This window comes from Thermobia domestica, chromosome 11 (assembly GCF_964235325.1).
Source record: "Thermobia domestica chromosome 11, izTheDome1.hap1.1, whole genome shotgun sequence".
In the NCBI taxonomy this organism is placed as follows: Eukaryota; Metazoa; Arthropoda; class Insecta; order Zygentoma; family Lepismatidae; genus Thermobia; species Thermobia domestica.
The window spans coordinates 226,448,485-226,471,700 of NC_137464.1; the positions used below are offsets into that span (position 1 = coordinate 226,448,485).

Genomic DNA, 23,216 nt, shown 5'->3' on the forward strand with positions numbered 1-23,216 from the left:
AATAATAATAATAATAATAATAATAATAATAATAATAATAATAATAATAATAATAATAATAATAATAATAATAATTTAAGAAAGTACATACTCCAGCTTTCATGAGGAAACATTCAATCCTTTGATCTACGTACGAGGGGTAGTGATCTGATTGAACGAGTATCTTGAAGCCCTGTGAACTGATTGCAAGTCGTTGTCCACTTTGCACAATATAGCCCAGCTGCTCCTGAAATATACGTACAAATTAATGTATTATCTCATAAAGTAGCTAACGAAAAAATTGTCTCCTTGTACGAGTAAGTTACTATTTGTTTTACGAACTTAACCATACTGATAGAATTGGTTCTCATACTGTGTGCTGCAACTGGTTTATATTAGTCTTTGGAAAATAAAATCCTAACGCGCTAGGAGCGAGGAAAATAAAACAGAAGTTTGTGAACCACTTTCATATACAGTACTGTGGCAGTAGAATTATTTAAACATGACAAGCGTAAAAGAAGCAGAAAATTACCTACCTTGTATAAGGTTCTAGCATTAACAACACTGTAAAAGCCAATAGTTATATATTAGATTTAATTATATATCCATCTTTTAACAATAACATGTGACATGTCTTGAGGCGATTCTATCTTCTCAAGCATTCATTAATTTAAAATTTTGAACCTTGGCTCAATTATATCGGTGTAGACATTAATATATTCACTTTCCTCTGCAATGCTTACATATCATTCAATCTCAGTGAGTATCCATCAATCGACTCCTCGCGTGCATGTCATCAATTCTTCTCACTAAACAGTCTAATACGAACTCTAAAAGAGAAGCTCATTTTCTAGAAAATCAGTTATATGAACTTATGATGAGGATCAGTCAGAACTTTTCGATCAAGACAGACATATCGAAGTTCATTCGAGATAGGGATCATCCGATTCACCACAAGTGAGAAGACAGGACGAAACAGAGATACGTAGTTTTCTTAAAGTACACCTATCACTCACCATATCATGGATCTTCTAAGGGACTAAGGATATCTAAGGGGAAATAGCTGTAAGTAAGTATGCGACATTACAGTGTTGGATATTGTAAATAGCTGGTAGTACAGACACACATGTATCGATAAGTACATTCCTGTTGATCATAAGCTTTGTGGCACTTCCAGTAGCGAAACAACTACTAAGCTCAACCGCTGAAATAAAGTACTATTTTTGTTCTATGGTAGTGGAAATCAAGAGATGAATTTGCGGTAGTATTCAAGAAATTTAATCTTAGAACAAAAGAAAAGTTACAATCGGAAAAAAATGAGGATGGTCAATGGCCACCATCTATCAGAAGGTTCAGGAACATCAGCTTGAATCACACCAAAACCCATGAGTTAGGATATTAAGACGGAGTGATAATCATGAAATTAGGCGTGCTTTTTTGTTCGGGTTTGAGGCTGTACCATACATCTTCATAGCAAATATCTATTGCAATATTCTGCTTAACGAAGCACTAAAACATAATGGTGGTTTTAAAGAACAGGCCAGCGTAAGTTCAAATACGATAATGCAAGATGGCAATGGTTTCTAAGCAGGACGTGTGACAAAAATATACTGGGCTAAAATGATCTGCTCAGAACTGTGATCTGAACCCTATCGAATTCCTATGGAAATTCGACGACAGACCAGTGCCACACCTACTTGTCCAACGTGTGAGGTCTAACTAGCTGATATGCTTTTCAAGCAATGAGTGAACATAGAACCTGAGTCCTTCTGCAACTTGCAAAAAGTGACTTCACCGTGTGGCGGCCTTAATCGTAACACCCATCAAAGACGTCTACTCAGGACATGTTAAGGTAAGTAGATATTTAACTTATAATAAGAAGCGTAGAAGCAAGAACTTTTATTTGCTAAATTCAGTTTGTCCAAAGCATTAAAGTTATTATCTTAATGTAATCAGAAATTTTTAATCTACTTTATTATTGTTGTTATTAAGTATTCTGCCTTTCGGCAGGTCCTGGGATAATTGAGATTTGTTTTTTCAATTTTAGATTTGGGCCTGGAAATGTTTCTTCCACGCTTCTCAATCTTCAGCTTCCTCTTTTAACTCCCAATATTTTCTTCTATTTTTCAAATTATCGATCATTTGTGTTCTTCTTCTTCCTATTCCTCGCTTTCCTTCCATCTTTTCTTCTATGGCGGTATGAAGAAAACAATTCCTCCTCAAGATGTGTCCAATCCAATTGACCGTCCTACGAAAGATGCAGGCTAGAAGGTTCCTCTTCTCTCCTATCCATTTTAAAACATTTTCTTTTGTTGCACTCTCTGTCCATTTTATCTTCGCCATCTTCCTTCAATACCACATTTCGAAACTCTCTAAATATTTCTTCTTTAACTTCCGTAATGTCCAAGTCTCTGAGCCACACTTGACCAACTTCTTCCTAAGTCCAATATTGAGTCTGCTAGTTAAGAATGATATTTTCTTGTTGAACACTTTTTTGGCTATGGCTATTCTTCACCTAACCTCTTTGGTGCAGTAAGCATCTCTCGTAAAAAGATTTCCAGATACTTGAAATTATCGACCATCTTCAAGTTCTCTTTGTTCTATTCTGACCCGTAAGGGCGCGTTTCCACAGAATATTCTCATGACTTAAGGTTATATTTAGATGAAATATTTGTAGCTATGAATCGAGCTCGTTTAAAACACTATACTAAATGTAGTTATTAAGAAAACTCATTATGCAATTAAGTTTGTTTTGATGAACGCTTAACAATATACAGTAGGGACTGATTTACTAAATCTGAAAATTGCTAGAATAAAACTCCTCATTAATATTGACAACGAACTGTACTTTTTATCGTCATAAAAATGATTTTGACCTCGATTTTCTCGGAAATTATGCGAGGGAATTTAATCTCAAACATGTTATTTTGTTGAGGTTTTCATCCATCGAATGATATATGAATCAATTTTGAACATTATTTTACTTAGCCCAAGAGCGGCGCGCTTGCTCGTACAGTGCGAAACAAGTGATTTAAAAAAATATATGTTCTAAGTTATCATTTTTCAATGTCAGTTGTAATGTTTGTGTGTTAACATCCTGAAGAAACATGTTGAGAATTAAAACATCAAAAATAATATTTTTCTGTTATCATTAACTGGCAGATTACCCGTTCTTCGCACGAGAAGAATACGTTTCATTATCGACATAAAGGCAAAGGGGGCTGAATTTGGATTTAAATGGCATCGTAAGTGTCACTGTTCGTCTCAGCAACCCCCGAAAACTATGGATTCGACACTAATATCAGTCATTTTTGATCATTGTTATATATCTCCCCTCCTCCTCTCTTTTCTCAAGTTGCGGGGCCGAATTTGGATTTAAACGATATCGGAAGTTTCATTGTTCATCTCAGCGACTCCGAAAACTTTAGATTCGACACTAATATCAGTCGTTTTCGATCATTTTTATACGTACATCTCCTCTTCCCCAAGTTGCGGGGCTGAATTTGGATTTAAATGGCATCGAAAGTGTTACTGTTCATCTCAGCGACCCTAAAAGCGATGGATTCGACACTGATATCGGTCATTTTCGATCATTTTGAAATATATTCCCTCTTCCCTCCGCTAAGTTGCACCGTCAAAGTAAAATGATAAAAACTGTCCCAGATCTGAATCTCATCTGTGTTGAAAATTTGATCGAGACCGGTCGGGTAGTTCAAGAGTTATTAAGTCACAAGCATAGCCACTTTCAATTTTGTATATTAGAAGATTATACGTCAACATTACACTATATCCCACAAAGTGCTCAACAAGCCCACTGGTTTTATAGCGTAATGCGCGCCCAATCGAAAATTAAAACCTAACAGTTAATGATAATTTTGACAATACTTCATTAACCATCTTATATACAATCATCTTGCTAGTCTCATAATGAAGAGTTGCGTGATGGAATCCTTCAATGTCAATTTCATCTTAATAGATTGCATGGTTCCCGAGAAACACCAAATTTTAAATTTACAAACAAATGCAGTTTTCTCGATTTTCTCGAAAAATACGCATGAGTTTTAACACAAACACGTATTCCTTTATCTCAATAAGATCTATGCAATGGTTTACTATCATGTTTGTGTAAAAAAGCTCCGTTAAACGCCAATAATATTGTAAAATTATATACGGAATTTCGCTATTGCTTGTTAAATACGGTTCGTTGCGTTAGTTTCATCGACAGAAAGAAGTTGTACACATTTACGTTTTAAAAAAAAAAAAAAATTACTCCCAAAATATCAACTACTTTTGTAACTAAAGGAACATTCTAAAACATTACCTTTGTACGTAATGTGTCGTAGCAAAGTTCGTCAACTATATTACAAAACAGCAACAATTTTATGTAAGTTTCTGGAGTTTTAACACCACATTGATAATATGTGATTACTCCTGAGATTTTGTGATATTCATTGTCCATTTGATGGAGATAGTTGCAACCTGGAAACGTAAAATATTATATATATATATATATATATATATATATATATATATATATATATATATATAATTCAACAAATATGTTTCAGAAGAAATGTGTTTTCGGAAGTTCTTTTCAATAAATAAGTTTATATAAATATTTATTAATATGTAGACTGTTATCTGTATTGTAACATGAAACAAAGAATTACTCATTAATATGTAATTCTAAATTGTACATAATATTTGTAAAAAAGAAAGTAGTTTAATTTGATATCAAACAAATCAGTTCTCCTTTGGTTCTCACTTAAAGTAAGTGTAGCCTTGCATAGGATCATAACACAGAACATTACTTGACTAGAATTATTCATTTGTCCTTCAAGGCAGCGATTGTTAAACTGAGGTTTGCGAATTTTATTTAATTTCATCATGAAAAATACAAGTATAATAATCATGTTGTGCAATACAATTATAACTTTTTTTAAATGAACGAAGCTGATATATATATATATATATATATATATATATATATATATATATATATATATATATATATATATATATATATATATATATATATATATATATATATTTTGTAATTTTTGTAATGTAGCACTAAACTTGACTAAAGAAATTGTTCAGACTCCGGCACAACGTTACATTATATCAAAGAGGAGCTGAAAAACGTTAATTTTAAAATCCGCTGCTTTGAGAACTGTATACAGTACCCAATTATTACAGCTAATCTGTGTAATATTGTCCTATACTGGCCAAATTCGACTAATATTGCAACGTATTTATGTCCATGGATGTCCAAATTGCATGCATTTTTCCTTGAAAAAGTACATGATTATAAAGACATTTAGCGATCTTTTCTTCAAAATATTTAAAAATACATTATTATTAATTCTTTCATTGCCCTGTCTACAGGTTTCTTCAAAAGACACAACTACATTACCACATAGTATATAATAGATTATTTTAGAATCCAGCGGTAAAATATATTTAAGCGCGTTATGCTGAAATAGAGACCTGCATGGGCCGAATGTACCTAGGCCCGGCCCAGCCTGGGCCCGTAAAGTTTTGCAGATTTTCGGCCCGAGCCCGGCACGGCCAGGCTCGATAAGGTTTTTAAAATTCTTGGCCCAAGCCCGGCCCGGATCCGCTAAATTTTAAGTTTCATTTTGTAACATTTTTCACGGGCAGACTTCTTCAACGTTTGTCTTTATTCTAATTATCATTTAACGAAGGTTAATAATTATTAGAGAATTGCAATTAATCGGACCCAGCCCGGCCCGACCTGAAGAGAAAATTAGTGTCGGCCCGCTCAAGCCCGGCCTGGCCCAAAGAAATAACAGAGTCGGCCCGTGCAGGTATCTATGCTGAACCCATCTATATTACGAACGTTGCTTACCATCTTCCAGCTGAACACACCTTTTCCGGAAAAGCTGGAACGGAAACAGTGGGATCATGTTGTATTTGGCCTTTAGTCTATCTTCTACCATATGAATTAGTTCTAGAGCTTTCTAAAAACAAAAATGAAAAAATATGTGTATACGAATGATGTTTATTTCTTTATTACTACAGTTTTACTACATTAAATATATGTAAGTGCTAAGACAACGTTTACATGATAATGCAAATAAATATATTAAGTAATTCAAATATTATTTGAAAAGCAATTGTATCAGAACTCGTAACTAATATATTTTTTCATGTTAAGTATTTTACTACTTTACTTATACTCAAAATGTGAATTTTAAGAGTTGAATTTATATTATGAATAGAAGAAATAGTCGGATTTATATTCAAGAATCTTGTTTTTTTTTTTTTTAAATATACAATATTACAAACATTGAAATCAATATTTGTCACAAACCCTCAAACATTCCATTTTCTAATTTACGGGGTTAACAAATGAATTTAGCAGGCAGAATTGAATAAAACAAAGAGGATTTCTTGTCACATGTTATCATCGCTGAAAAATGACATCTATTGAGAAACATATTAACCAGTTTAAAGATTATGAATACATTAAAAAGTAGTGGTGGATCAAGAAGATAAAAATTGGGGAAAGATGCACTAAGAAAAAAAATTGTACGTGACGTACTTAAAAAAGTAGGTTACATGCGTAATTCCTGTAGTTTTTGGATTTAACCTACAGCAGACGTATAATTGAAAACGCTTGTTTTATAATACTTTCCGTTACATCTATTCGTACTTTCCATATGAAACAATATAGCGGTCAGTATCTCACATACAAATGGACGTATATAACATATAGCTGACGACAGTAACATAAGTATATGCATGTGATATACAGAAAACTGTTGGATGTCAGACATCCTGCAACGGCATGATGTAACATCTAAGGGCAGTGCGTATGTAGCATATATATAACGTACTGATTTCTGTAGTAAGCAAGAGGATTCCGTATATTTGTACAATATACCGCTGTCCGGAGAACGTATTTTTCTCAGTGTGCAACCAGAATCCAGACTATGATAGGTATATCATGTTTACTATACACTTTAATATATCTATCTATCTATCTATCTATCTATCTATCTATCTATCTATCTATATATATATATATATATATATATATATATATATATATATATATATATATATATATATATATATATATATATATATATATATATATATATATATACAGGGCCTATATATATATATACTAGGTATATAATAGCTTAAATTATTTTTGTCATTCGAAAAACTAAGCGCCTAGGCCCTCCAGCCCCGGACTAGATCCACCATTGCTAAAAAGGATATTTTTTTTTCTTTAGGTGGTGTTACATGCAAAAATGGGACAAAAAGTAAAAGCACTGAGCATGATTGATTATAATGGATCATAACGAACCTCTTAGAACACCCAATGATCTTTATAGTTTTAGTTTCGTTTCATTTTACCCCGCCAAAATTGTTTTCCTCCTTTTAATGCACTTTTAGAAACTTTTATTAATATGGTAATAACACCGAATTACCCAATCAAAAATTTGGTTTCTCATTTTTACTGTTATAATTTTAGAAAAGGTTTTCACAATTATTATTTCTATACTTTAAAGTCTTCATTTTGTATTTTTTCATTGTATTGTGGGGGCAATGCAGTAAATGGTTTATTTGGTCTAATGGTAATGGTCTATTTTTCTCTTGCAGTCGGTGCTCGTTAGTCTACACCGTCTCGGTGTTCGTTAGTAAATGGTTGGACATATTCTGTAATCTGGCATTGATCTTGTCGGTCGCGGTTTTCTCGAGTGAATTCGGGCATTCGCTGATCTTGTCCTTATTGTTCACTGTGGCTAACAACTTTCATTCCAATACAGTGTATCCGGTTTTCCAGAAGGTTACATATCATGTTTGCCCAATATTACAACTAAGTACGCCCACTGTACTGTACTGTAAAATATTTTCAAAGCCCAGCACAAGTTAATCAAATGCTAATAAAATCAGCATGTGGCTCTGATCCTACAGTAAAAGGAAGAGATAATTAATCCTCGCCAAAAAGGCGAAAACAGAAACTTTATAATAAGTGGTTTCAATATTGGTTCTTCTAAAATTTGTGATATTTTAAAAAATGACGAAATGCTTTGTACAGTAGGATATTTATACAGGTTGAGAATCTCTGCAAACACATAAAATGTAATGTTATAATCGTTTACCCTTTCACGTAGAGTGATTTATCTTTGGTATTCCAGTTAAAACTGCCTCGACGTTCGATAATCCGGCACGGCCGTAGTTCTGAACGTGCCGGATTATAGAGCGCCCAGTACGTTTGTATTACAAAAGCAGAAAACACTCGAAAATTAAAGTAGCCTATATCCAAATGGTTAATTTTATTAATTATACAACACATCGAAAAGCTACATCGAAAATTATGTGTAAATATTATACTGTAATCGAATTTTTGCATCTGCACTTCAGAATACTAGGTGTGAAATTAGGCTTGAAAATTTTACTCTAACCAACAAACAGAAAAGTAACTTAATAAAGGATTGTAAAAATGAACACGTACGTAAAAAATAAATGAAATGAAATTTCTAGTTTTACTTGAAACGATTATGTTCTGAGGCTAAAGGAGACAATGATGATGAGATCCGATGATAGTGGTAAAATGAAGAAAGTGGGAGAAAACGGGAGAACCCAGAGAAAACTCATGGATAAGGGGCTTGTTAGCAACAAAATCTACTTGTTACCACCTAGAATCGAACCAAGAGCCCTATGTATAAGAGCTAAGTGCTCTACTATTGAGTTATCGCGGCCCCCCGCGGCCCCCATATAACTTCTACACGCAATTTATTTCCTATTTTTTTAAAATTGAAATATATTAATTGCTAATCTGAGGTAACACGGTATAAAAATATTCGACTGGAATAAGACACCCAAGATTACTTCAAATGTTGAAGGGATTAAAACAACGGCTTTCAGAGAACAGTGACTAAAATCTACAAATACAGATTAACATTAATGAATTCACAACAGCTCTCGGAACTTAGTGCCTACAATCTTACAAGCTCATATTCAACTCCACTAGTTCCATGTTAAACAAACGTACATTGTTTTTAATTATTTTTATTTCTAATATTAACTATGTCCATACATACCTGCTCATCCACGTTTCCATGAATCAAACACTCAATATGCATTCTACTCAGAAACTGTGGGATAAAAGCCAAAAGTCTCTCAAGGGTCAACTCTGTAAAAAAAATAATAATATAAAACATAATTAAATCTAGATTGAATATACTGCTGCTCTCTATGTATAATGGCATAGACGTCGAGTGAAAAATATCACAATTTCTTCCTCTATAATTTTGTAAGGAGGAAGACTTAAGTATTTTGCATCTTTTTTCTATGTAGAAATCACAAATACAGTATGCTTTACAAGTTTAGGAGAAATCTGTGCTTATATTATTATTCCATGTTCTGTATGAAAAGTAACTACCCATCTATATAGTCACAATTATTGTTGAGCGATTGTATTGCGTGTTCTGCGAGAAATGTTTTCTGCAAAAGTTTGTAATACTGTGTTGTGTGCAGTTTGTTTCCGCGAGGTAAACAGTCTGGTAATTTTGAGATGTGTATCTAGTTCTTTGTTCTTCATCGTGTGTTTATCGCGTTTGAACGATTGAGATCTATATTTCTAAGTATGCGCACAGGAGGATTTAACCTTTAGAACCGCGTGTTTTTATCGTTAAATACGTTTTTTCGTGAACATGACGAGTGCCCATAGACACTGAAAAACCAGTTACTTGCTAGATTTTTAGGTTCTTATCTGTTCCTTATAGACAATCGTTTAAATGTGATGAATACCCAATTGACAGCAGAGAACTAGACAACACACACACACACACACTCTCATCTCAAGGACATTGGATTTTCGGATGAAAGTCAATTTTGCTAATTCTTGCTCTGCAGTTAACAGCTGGGTGTAGAAGCAATCGATGAACTACGATTCTGATATCCTCTGTTGAAATACGGCGGCGTAAGTGTAACAGTGCGAAGTGCACTTTTGAATGTTGTAGTAAGCGCACTTATTGTGATGGGTACAGCCCGGATTTATATGTTTATATTAACATGCAGAAACGTATGGAAACTGATTTTCCCTTTCCGACGCACTTGTAAGGATTCGTTTCAGACACATGTGTTAGCGCATATAAGTACATATTTTGAGTGAATTTCGATATGCATGCATATTTCGCAAACTTTGCGGGATACTGCATATTTTCGAATTTTGTTGTTGCATACTAGCATATTTCAGAGTATATCACAAGAAAGTAGGTTATATTTAAAGTGAACTGAATCACTTGTAAACGCAGATGTGTATATATATATATATATATATATATATATATATATATATATATATATATATATATATATGGCAAAATTGCGTTAGTTTGTTGGTCACAATCGTAGGTAAATTCCGCATTCGTTGTTTTTCACATGCACCAGTGACTTCTGCTGATGTAGAAAGGAACTTTCCGATCTACAAAACGTTTCTCACTGCTAAACGCAGTGGGTTTACAGAAGAAAACCTAACGAAGATGTTCATAGTTCATTGCAACAGAGGTCATTAAGATATTGAAAGAAATTGAAATTGTATTTTCTTACTTGTTAGTATATATATCATGGATGCAAATAAGCACTCGGCCACTCGCCGGGGCCGAGTGGTTCATCGGTGCGGGCGAGTATTTAATATCATATCGAAGGTAAGTAAATGATTTCTATTGTGGGATTTGGGCTAGTAGCTTTTTTCTGGGGCGATTAAAATTTTGTTGCTTATTTGCATCCCTGGTATATATATCAGTGCAGATGTTAAAATTTTAATGCATGTTTCAGTGCATATTTTTGATATTTTTCCGTGCATATCACGGGTTTGTTTGTGCATGAAAATCTCTGCTCTAGTGATGGGCATATTGCGCTGCGAAATACATAGACATGCCGTAAGATGCTTTCTACTTTTCTTTGAAGCAAGTGAATCATCGTGGTACGCCATACAAATAATGCAAACGGAGCACCATTCTATAAGAGGAAAGATCACCATCTGCTGGGAGAGGCAAAATGGGGTTCAAATTGACGTGGTCCTGACAATATCAAAACATAAATTGTATAAGAAATATTTAACATCTCCTGTGACTAAAATTCCATAAATAGTCACATGCACCAACAAACAAATCAGGATTACTTGAGGTGTTTTGTAATGATTGTGTCACCTACCACCGGATGTCACCAATGACTTACTTGATATTATGCCAGCTAAGGCTGAAGTTTATGCGCTACCGAAGGAACCTTCACGAAACATTAATTCTACCTTCAGAAATGTCTCTCTGTCATTAGTCATTTTTTTAAAATTTTGGGGTGCCTATTAACTTACGTCAAGTTAGTGTATATATGTTTGTGAACTTTGACGTGAAATAAGAAATAAGCATCTGAATACTCCCCTCCTGGAAGTTTGTAGTCAGAAAATAATTTCAAACTTAGATTATCCTGTTTATTCCCCTGACTTAGTCTCAGTAATTGTGCTGTAAAGACGAAGATTTTTTTAACCTCTCTGGTATCCAACAATGTACCTGATAAAGGAACTCACAAGGGAAGTTCGGAAGCAAGCACTCGCCTGCAGAGAAACTAAGCATACAATTTGAAGGACCAATTCATGCTGATTACAAACTAATAATATTCCTGTACTGTTAAGAAATGTTTAACAGATTCAACCTAGAAGTTTATATGAAAAAATGAGTATATGCGCATTTGAACGCGTTAAGTACAACATTGTTAGCAACGAATATTGACATACGAATTGAAATCTATCGGATGTAACAGAAAAAACTGTTTTGTAATAACTAACGGGTTTGTTAGTTAAAATTACACAGTATTATACTGTTCACAATAATGATAGGTTAGAGATGAAAATTGATCACTGTTGTTCTTCAGTTCTATGAAAAAATGACGCAGGCAAAATACTTCCTTCCACCATAAACATTTTAATTGCGTTGCATCCGTCAAAAAACAGTTCGCATAAATAAAGCGAAAAAGCAAATTCGACAAGTGATTCAAAAGGTATATGATGTGTTCGGTAACCTGCCTTGTGGAACGCAAACGGAAACAGTCCCAAGGTAATCGGAACTGATTCATTAGCATGGACACCAATATTATTTGATTGTTTCGATGGTACACCATAACGTCCATCTGAAGAAGTTTTATACTGTGTACAAATCTCCTGTCATAATCTTTGATTGGTCGGAATCCAAACACATCAAATGGTTGAACAAATCGTGTGCAGTTCTTTGGTATATTCTCAATCATTACATCTTTGCCATCCGTCATCCAACTTGCAATGGACTATTTATCTGTGAATGGACCCCAGTGATCAAGCAGTGGCAAGTTCAAACCATCAAAATTGCATAATAACGATAAGTCGCTTTTAGGTGAAATCGTGCATTTAACGTTGAATTTCTCGAAAAGATCTCAACCGTACAGGAATTTTATTACCTTGTTGTAATCAACATGAATTGGTCCAGCAAATGGCATGCTTAGTTTTTCTGCAGGCGAGTGCTTTCTCCCGAACTTTTCATGTTAAGGATATTTAAGAAATACGAAACCACGTCTACATCACTGAAAAACACGTGTAAATACCCACTAGCGTACAATTTAGAAAGTCATGATAGCACCGATGAAATTAAAAGGTAATAGTTACTCTAGTTTGTGCTTTTACAGATGCAAATAGAAATAATACTGAAATTGTGTAAGCCTAAGATAAAAAATATAGTTAGAAAAGAAGAAAAAGAATGGTCAAAGGCTTACCGTTTACCATAACGAGTTGCTCATCCAAATGGGAAAAATGTTCTTCCAAAAGCTGATTGCTTTGGTACTTTACTAGATAACAAGGCTCCTGTGTCTTTGTACTTTTCAATTGTCTCACTAGCTGTAAAATTAATTACATATTATTATTATTTTAGAAAAAGCTCGTACGGGGTATGAAAATTGAGTTAATGGAATGCATAAGGCGTAGTAGTATCGTGATAAATCACAAAACCATGTGTACTCGAACTTAATCTGACATGTTGGGAACCAGGCACGTATGCAGGACTTTATTTCGAGAGCAGTCCAAAGCCTTTGGGAGGAGCGATCCCAATTCAATATGAAGATAAATTGTATGAACATATGTAATATTATCAATAAACTTACATTTAAAAAATCGGAATTTAGGGATTTAGGATGACTTTCTTGTGTGCATCCCTTTTGGAAACGATGCCTGACTTGACTGAATTGCACACATGTTAAATTAGTCTTAATGAATAAAGAAAAACGCAATGTTTCTGCATAGGATTTCTTAAATGGTGGCCCAAATATCCATTCCGAAATTTGATCTACCCTCTAATTCACACACTGGACAAAAATCTGTAAAATTTCTACATAAAACATAATATGCTTCAGTTTGTAACTTGTCGTATATTTTGTTACGGTAATTTAAAATATGTGTTGTTTTATCACAAATTTACAAAAAACTTAAAAATTCATATATGTTTATCAACAAAATTGTAATTTTACACCATTTCATACTAGTAGTTTATGAGAATACCACGTTAAATTCTTTAATCCTTTAAGGAGTTTTGGTAACTTTTGTTAGCATAGCGTAGTATCGTCTTTGACCGCTTATTTAGGTTCTGAAACAGATATTTAAGCAGTTGTTTTATTAGTCAAGTCAGGGATGAACCAAAGAACACCCCAGTTGCATGGCGTCGCCAAAAGGGGCGGAGGAGGATGACCTTTTTTTATATTTTTTCTTAAGGAAAATTTCAAAAAAATTTCACGCCTTTAGTTTTCATGATATCAGATTGGAACTTTGCATACGGATTGTGTATACCTTGGGTATTTCTCAATCTTTTCTGAGATCCCTACGTGAAACTGGATCTGGGCACAAGGGGCGTAAGTGTTCGAAGGGGGTGATTTTCTCAGAAAAATTTCAGATTTTTCCGGTTCAGGTATATGATACGGACATGTGAGTGATACCGTTGGAAAGGGCTTATTATACTGAAGAAAATGGCATTCAAACTATGACTCTTGGTTAAATAGGAATCATGCAGTACATTTTTGAAGTATATATATATGGGTCACCTCAGTTTCAAAAATTTCTCCTGACCTCAGTTTTTAAGATACAAGAATGAAATTTTGCACACGTATTATGTACTTAACAGTGTATGTTTTCAAAGGAAAGATCCCTACGTGAACCCAGACTCGGGCCAGTGGGGCACAATAATTTCGATTTTTTCGAAAAGTCTGTTTTTTTTCTCGTTTTTGATGTATAATACGGACATGCGAGTGGTACCGTTGGAAAGTATAATATATCCTGAAAAACACGAGGTATAAACCATGATCCTCCATGATCCTAAATAGTAAGGAATCAGTAGCTGTTTGAGTGAAAGTCTAAAATTTACCTCAAAAAGTGGAAATCCTAAAAAGGGTTAAAACTGCCTTATTCTACTAAACTACACACTGTAAACATAAAAGTGGCAATAAAATATTGCATCATGCAAGTTTATACTTGCCAACAGGATTCGAGAATATGCAGCATTTAGCGCATGGTCAGCATGGCCATTTTGCAATTGAGGTTCATTCAAGCTCGAGGTCATTGTACTCAATAGGTCTCATGTTCGCTAATTTTAATGAGACTTAAGCTTGCTCAAACTTGTATTTAACCGAGTTCGAAGTGGCTATTCTCAACAAAGTTCGCGCTCTCTCGGTCTAGGGGTTTGGCTTGCGATATTGTTCCTGCTGACACAGGGCCTGCCTCGCTATCCACTTAGAGGACTAATGTTCAGATGGGCTTTGAATCACTCTCCACTTATTGGGATAGTGCTCACACTGCCTCATCCTCGCTACATCCTTTTAGGCTAGTGCTCACACGGGCTGTGCCTTGCTATCTACTTACAGGACTAGTGATCACATGAGCTCTGGATCACTATCCACTTATAGAGCTAGTGCTCACATGGGCTCTGGATCACTATCTACTTATAGGGCTAGTGCTCAGAGGGTCTGTGCTTCGCTGTCTACTTATAGGGCTAGTGCTCACATGGGCTTTGGATCACTATCCATTTATAGAGCTAGTGCTCACATGGGCTCTGAATCACTATCTACTTATAGGGCTAGTGCTCACAGGGTCTCTGCTTCGCTATCTACTTATAGGGCTAGTGCTCACATGGGCTCTGGATCACTATCTACTTATTGGGCTAGTGCTCACAGGGCTCTGAATCACTATCTACTTATTGGGCTAGTGCTCACAGGGTCTCTGCTTCGCTATCTACTTGTAGGGCTAGTGCTCACATGGGCTCTGGATCATTTTGGGCTAGTGCTCACACGGGCTCTGAATCACTATCTACTTATTGGGCTAGTGCTCACAGTGTCTCTGCTTCGCTATCTACTTATAGGGCTAGTGCTCACTTGGGCTCTGAATGACTATCTACTTATAGAGCTAGTGCTCACATGGGCTCTGAATCACTATCTACTTATAGGGCTAGTGCTCACAGTGTCTCTGCTTCGCTATCTACTTATAGGGCTAGTGCTCACATGGGCTCTGGATCACTATCTACTTATTGGGCTAGTGCTCACAGGGCTCTGAATCACTATCTACTTATTGGGCTAGTGCTCACAGGGTCTCTGCTTCGCTATCTACTTGTAGGGCTAGTGCTCACATGGGCTCTGGATCATTTTGGGCTAGTGCTCACACGGGCTCTGAATCACTATCTACTTATTGGGCTAGTGCTGACAGTGTCTCTGCTTCGCTATCTACTTATAGGGCTAGTGCTCACTTGGGCTCTGAATGACTATCTACTTATAGGGCTAGTGCTCACTTGGGCTCTGAATGACTATCTACTTATAGAGCTAGTGCTCACATGGGCTCTGAATCACTATCTACTTATAGGGCTAGTGCTCACAGGGTCTCTGCTTCGCTATCTACTTATAGGGCTAGTGCTCACACGGGCTCTGCCTCACTATCTACTTACAGGGCTATTGTCTCGCCTTCAAGAGTGCTGTACTATGGGACCATACTACCTATTCTGGCACCAAAGTAACAGTGTTCAAGGCATTGATGACTCCTTGTAGGACACCAGAAGAGAAGAAAAATACTGAACTCAAACCAAATCTAGGTGAAGGGATCTTCGAATAGAATTATGAGCCCCAAAAAAGCCATCCATAAGAATTATGAACCCCCCATAAGAAGAAATCAAATGCATGGAAATTTACTGTGACTGTAATACTGCAAATTATGGATATCTTAAAATATCAAATAACACTTTCGACAAAGTGGAGTTTTCAAATGTCTAGGATTAACATTAAGAGACCAAAACCACATCTACAAAGAAGCTAAACGTCGACAGAAAGCAGAGGATTCAGTACAAATTCTTTTGTCTTTGCAAATTCTGTCGAATAATTTGAAGCTTAAAATATAAAAAACGATAATCATGTTTGTTGTTCTTATGATAGTAGGGTTGCTTACTTTGAGGGAAGATCACAGACATGAAGTAATTGAAAATAAAATCCTGAGGCGAATATTTGGATAAAAGAGAGACTGGAATGAGAAATGTAGTAAACTTGATAACGAGGAATTGCATAATTTATATTGTTTACCTAGCCCGTTAAGTCTGGAGGCTCAGATGGGCATGTCACGGAGCCAGAACTGACGAAAGTAGTAACGGTTTGAAAATTTCAACTAGTAATCCAATCAGAAAATGGTCATTAGGAAGAGCTATAGTCTACTGACATCAAGAGCTAAGGGCATTGCACCGGCCACAAGAGGTGGATGACGTAGAGTATGGTTGTTGTCTACGTTTGTCCAATCCAACCACGCTTTTGCGTACCTTACCAATCTATTCGAATGTTTTACTGTTTGTATTCTACAGTGGTAAGAATGCATTCTTCATCCAAACGCTCTTTTCATACGTCCACCGTGTGCGCCTACAGCAACCTTGAAAGAGCTTGCATTGACTGCGGCTGCATGATGTGAGATCTAAGTCCCAACTGGTGATCTATAGGACAACAAATGGTTCATTGCGGTTTAATCAGAAATCCTGTAATGTCTGTATATAACTGTTTTCTCCATCCAGCCAAGACTAAACTTTTTCTTACATTGTTATTGCTCGCAAAATAGATTTCTTCAGACGCCACTCACTGATCGGTTATGATATTTTTAATGACCGAACAAACGAAGAATGTCGAAGCTTCTAAATATGAAGCTCGCTTTTAGGTAATCCAAGTATCAGACAAAGCCTTTCCCCCTCAATAACTCTTGACGACTCCACTAGGAAACGGATTCGTCATTAAAAGTAGTTGGATAAATTGAGAATACTGATTCCAAATTCGTATGAAGACCATTTCTCGCGATAAAGAACATTACAAACATCATAAGAGAAAGGTGAAGTGATGTAAAAGAAAAAACCGTCTCTAAGTAGCCGCTTGGTATATCAAGGTACCTGCAGTATCAATAAGATGTAAACCAGCAGCACACACACGATTATTTATATCTGTAACTGAATGTCAAGAAATCAAGGTAATCAGCTACAACAATATCAACTGCATATTCTGATCGAATACTGAAATTTATAAAGCAATGTATTTCATTATAACAAAATATTAAATCATATATATAAGATGGCGTGGAGTAACTAGATATTTCAATTTGTGTATTTCACGTATATATTTACATTGGCAAGATAGTAACAATGCTGTTTGGTTCCTACAATAATGCCATTTCAGTAGACACGGATGATGGATGATAAGAAGAACAACTTGCCAACGTTAAAAGATATACCTGAAATATGTATGCCAAAATTTTCCGTTTTTCCGTGCCAAACTGTGATCTCAGACTTAAGATTATAATATTGTTACGTAACTTACATTTTCTTTTAATATTTCGAAACGAGCTTCTTCAATTTCATAGTCAGTTATTTTCTCCATTATTCTATCCAGGAGCACATGAATTTTGTCATTATATCCAGAAACCATGAGCTGAAAAAAGAGATTACATAAATATAGAAGTAGGTCCTTTTTTCATGGGTCAAAATGACGAGTCAAATATATGTAAAAATAAGTAAATATACGTACGTATTTCAAAGAGAAACTTGGCATATTTTGAACACATGCATAGATAACACAAATTCTGCTGATACACCATTCGGTATATTGAGTTAATATGTAGTTTGGATTGGAGCTTGCGTTGCATCGAAATCTCAATTATCCTTAACTACGTTCATTCCATTGAGTAACTTTTGAATGTGACTAGAGCGCCTATTGAATCAAATTACCAGAGATTAGAGTACATGAACATAAATATAGAAGAAAAGTTTGCTGTATAACCTCTTCGACAGACAATCTTTATGTAGTCACTTTCATTGTGTTGATACGAGATACTTGTATCCTGTAGGTCTTGAAATTTAGAGGTAAATATGCCAACGATAGATTGCTATATTAGGCTCGCCGATTTAGAGTTACTGTAAACGTACGTAGTGCCTTGTAATTACTTTCATAATCAGGTTGTTTTGCATACATTTTAATCACGCTTGACTCTATCCATAGGAGCTAAACGGTTCTGATTGGTTGAAGTTATAGGTTACTTGTCACTTACTATACACAACACAAATCAAACACCAGTTGCTGTTGGTCGTAGTGGCCCAGCGTGCTAGCGAACGGGCTAGTAATGGAAAACACTTTTGGTGTGAGTTCAAACCCGGCACAAGGGATATTTTTATTTTTTTAATTTCCATAACACTTTTATCTTCAAACTAAGATAAAAAAAATACTCATTTGCCCTTGTACGTAATATATAATGAGTAAAAAGTGAATCACTTAGGTTACGAAACAGCGGGCGAAGGGGGTTAGAAGCCCCGCAGAGCTAGTTTTGTTCCACCTTGGCCCTATGATAATACAACATGACATTACGGGTGCAACTTCGATGTAAATCTACCCTCACCTGCTTCCTTGTGACCAATTTAAAACAGTTGATTAGGGTAGCGCGTGACAAGAAATATGCGGTTGGTGCATGAAAATCTGAAGAATGTAGGGAAACGCAAAAGTGAGGGGCCAAAAGTTGATTGCTTAAAAGTTGAAAATGAATCAGTCGATTCGTACAAAATTGAAAATCAATCATTCAATAAACTCGAAGGTAATAGCCGCAGATACTAGTAGGAGATGAGAATGTAAACTTTGTATCTATCAGGTTGCAGAATACATAGTATGTTACCGCGAACAAGAAAGGCTAACAAAGCATGAGAACTGGTAAATGGCAATGTCATATTTTTGTGTGCGAAGAAGCTTCGGTTCCAGGCACATGTTATGGACATCCAGTTATGGTAAATCTTTAGCCCTTCCCCTTGGTCTAGTGGCTAGTGCCTTTGCCTTTGGTGCACGTGGTTCTGGGTGTTAACTTCTGGTTAAAGAGGACTACAAATTTATTTTATAATTACACAGTCACTCAAAAAAAAAAATAATAATAACAGTTCTGTGCATCGGACCCCAGGATATGGATTCGATGTATTTTGTTACACAGATTCCAAATTTCGAAACCCCAAGACAATCGTCGATTATCTTCATTTTTTTTATGGGTGAATAACTTTAGCGATTTTGTATAGAGAGAAACACGTAGGACAGCAGTGTTACGTGTATTCGCCCTATCTAAAATTGCTCAAATTTCTCGCTCATGAAAAGAAATTGACATGGCCAATCATCCTGGGGTTTGGAAATTTGGATTCTGTATAACAAAATACATCAAATCTAGACCTATATCCTGGGGTCCGCTACACAAAACATTTTTTTAATGATTGTGTTACATGTGTCCTTCCTATCCAAAATTGCTTAAGTTTCTAGCTCATGAAAAGAAATTGACATGGCCAATCATCCTGGGGTTTGGAAATTTGGATTCTGTATAACTAAATACATCGATTCCATACCTTGCAGTCTGGTGCACGGAACTTTTATTTGTATGTGTGTGTGGCTGTTATTGACATTCATTAATCATCCGTCTCCTATCGCATAAAGGCTGTAATAGTGAGACGTTAAACTAAAACAATCGCCAATCTTTGTCCGTGATTTGTGGAAATAATTATGTTTGGGAGTTGCAACTGTCGCAGCTCTTTTGAATCAATATGATCGATCTCCAGCCTCCTTAATCTGGACAAGGCAGTTTGCCTTTTCTTCTGCGTGATTCGAGCATGGCATTCATTTAGATCAAACATATAACAAGCAATATATAACTCAATTTCGGTAAAAAGTGGATTTGGCACCTTTTGATACTAGGCGCCTCAGTTGTTCTAAATTTGATATTTGCAGGTTAATTTCAGCCATTTCCTAACTCATGTTCGATCAATGTTTTCTTTTCTTTCTTGTCACATGCACTATGTAGTGAAATAATACTGTAAGGATCCCCACATCATAACAGAAGCACATGTTAATACAACACGTGTTATCGATTACAAACAATGAAGCAGACGAGAAGTCAACACGGAAGACACAGAGGGAAGCCGAAAGGAGACGGACCTCACGAAGGGGCCCGAAGAGGACAAATAAAAGAGGGACCACAGAAGGACCTGGTATCAGTCGACCAACTGATCAACTAACCATCCTCTGCTCTGAGGTCGCATTGGACTAGGAGTACACCTTTCCTAAACCCTATGTCTCACTGGACTAGGGATCCCAACTACAACTGAAACCTCGCGAGGCTGCCGTGAGCTGAGGGGGTTATCCGCAAATCTCACCTATAACTTTGCTAGTGTTCTGGATGCTGCCATGAGCGGAAGGAGCACCCGGCAAAACATCAATATCCCTTCATCTGGTCATTAAGAAAAGACACTGCTTATTCTTTGTAAAATCAAAGACATTTTATACTTAGGAGTTTTGTAATAAAATTGGTGAAGGGGAAAAGACTCGCCCAGACCGTTATTTAGCCTCTACCTATAAAATCATTGCGTGGTGGAGGTGACGGGTATCGATCCCAGTACCTCTCGCAACGAGTTATAACTCGTTACTAGACAACACGCTCCAAACAATAGAGATTAATATTAAAATAGAGATTTTTTCGTCCATCAACTGCACAGGAAAAACGCATTTCGGTGTACTACAGGCTTGCCAACTGTCATTGGCTACTAGAAATTTTACGTGTAAGTTGGGTTGCTTCTGTCCAGGCATACCGATCTAAGGGAGTTATAGCAGTCGGGCGAACTATTTTTGCTGGCAACTATGCGTATCATTATGCTATCTTACTACAGAAAGGATAGATTTTGTTTTTGCAGATGGTTGACATTTTTTGTTAGTAGAAATCATGCGTTAGAGATCTTGAATAAAATGATCGGAAAGAAAAGTCTAAAAGCAGAATATATATGGAACAAGATAAGAAGAAATACAATAAGTTTTATTAGAAATTATGAAGGTGATTGATCAAACAACAAGAGAATAATACTTCAAAGTATAATATAAAGATATAAAAGAATTAGACTAATTTGAAAAAACGTACAAGTAGGTTAAATCAATGACAATTAATACGAAAAAAGGATATTATACAGTTGGAAATAAGAATAGAAAGACAGTTAGCGGATGGAATTCAGTTATACAAACAAATGGAAGGATTACACAGAAACTTACATGAGAGTACGGGTAGGTGGTATAATCTTAAATATTAAAGAGAATAAAGTAAGCAAGGACGATAAAGAGATTAAGGGATTTCGGGACAAGATGAGTCTATTAAGAATGAGATGGGAAAAGGGTAGAAAAAATCATCCCGAAGACGAGAACGGCCATAAAATAATAGACTAGCAAAGCCAAAGCGTTGTTCAAGCAGGAAACTGTGAACAGAGGAATCAAGCCTCGTACAACATGTATTCACCCGAATACATGTGAAATGTAGACCAGGCTAGGTCGATGCCTCTCCTACCTTGCGTTCATGGCGTAGTTTCCTGTAACTCTGTCCGAGTAAAGAGAGCGCACGTTGGAACTCAGAGTAAAAGTTCATTGAAACTGCAGGACCAGTTTTTTGAAATAGTTGGTGAGTTAGACTATATTAACGATAAAAGTCCAGGTTACAAAATAATCATATTATTATCACAAGGTATTATTCTATTTATTTTGAGCGCAGGCAAAAGGAAATGCATTTACATTTTAGATTTCATACATATACACTTGTACTAAAATATTGATTAAATAGAGTATTATATTTTGCAAGTAAGCTTATGCAACAATGAATATTTTCCCATTATTAATTGGTGATCTAAATAGAAAACTATTTTCTACTGTAAATATATATATCTTACCATCAATCCTTGCTGCACGCCATCCAAATCCCATTCGTAATGTGCATCTTGACAACCAGCTGTAGGCTCATCCAAAGAATCCTTCACCAGACTGACAAACAATTCTGTCATGCATTGATTTAAAGGATCCATTTTTGGTACTGGGCTGCAAAACAATTCACAAATAATTAACAATAAGCATCGATATAATCATACAAGACGTTTTCCATTATTTGAACCTTGGATGATGACTACATTTAAGGTCATTTAGTTGAAGTTTAATTAAACTCTTCAGTGTATAATTGAATACAATACTGATTCATCTGATTTTAAAATTGAATGGGCGATCAAATTCTTGTGCTTGTTTATCAGCACCACATGTTTAATGAAAATAAGACAGAGAAAATTAATGAAATTTATCAAAGAAAATTTCAAAACTTGCCATAAAATTCGTCTTTGTCTTTTAAAAAATCCCACTTAGTTTCAATCATCAGGGTGAAGTTTCAACTCAACATCGTCTTTCATTCAGAAAATAAAGTATATAATTTGAAGATAAACTAGATTTTTGAGTTTTTATTTGTGAGAATTTAATGTATTGAATGTTTGAAGTGGACGTGTTTGTGTGTTGCTTCGTTCACACGCGAAATGATGTAAAATTTACATAAATTAGTATAGTATAGATAGTATAAGTTTTCAAAATACAAAATGGAAAAAAGAAGGAAGTAAAAACAACATGACTCAGTGGTGTCAGCGCTTTGATTGGTTTTTGAATACCTCTTACGGTAAACCGATTCTGTTTTCAACCCATGTTCGTTAGAAATTTCATGCTTATTTTCGCGTCTACACAGTCCGACAATCATATGAGGCTGATTTTCTTGTGGAGAAAAATAAAAATGTTAAAAAGATTGTACGCTAACAGAAGACGTAGCCTTTGCCCACAAACTGGACACATTATATTGCTGCACGCTAAGTATGACGGGAACT

General features: G+C 35.5%; 1 protein-coding gene across 1 annotated transcript in view; it reads right to left on the reverse strand.

Annotated features, from left to right (window-relative positions):
- Window positions 1–23,216, reverse strand: part of LOC145665479 (insulin-degrading enzyme-like) — a 101,836-nt gene that overhangs the window by 8,893 nt on the left and 69,727 nt on the right. Inside the window, exons 14-20 of the mRNA XM_081732789.1 lie at window positions 22,254–22,398; window positions 17,854–17,964; window positions 12,763–12,883; window positions 9,063–9,154; window positions 5,852–5,963; window positions 4,301–4,458; window positions 92–226 (exon numbers count right to left, since the gene is read on the reverse strand). Coding sequence (XP_081588915.1) covers window positions 92–226; window positions 4,301–4,458; window positions 5,852–5,963; window positions 9,063–9,154; window positions 12,763–12,883; window positions 17,854–17,964; window positions 22,254–22,398 — 874 coding nt within the window. The remainder of the gene's footprint in view (window positions 1–91; window positions 227–4,300; window positions 4,459–5,851; window positions 5,964–9,062; window positions 9,155–12,762; window positions 12,884–17,853; window positions 17,965–22,253; window positions 22,399–23,216) is intronic.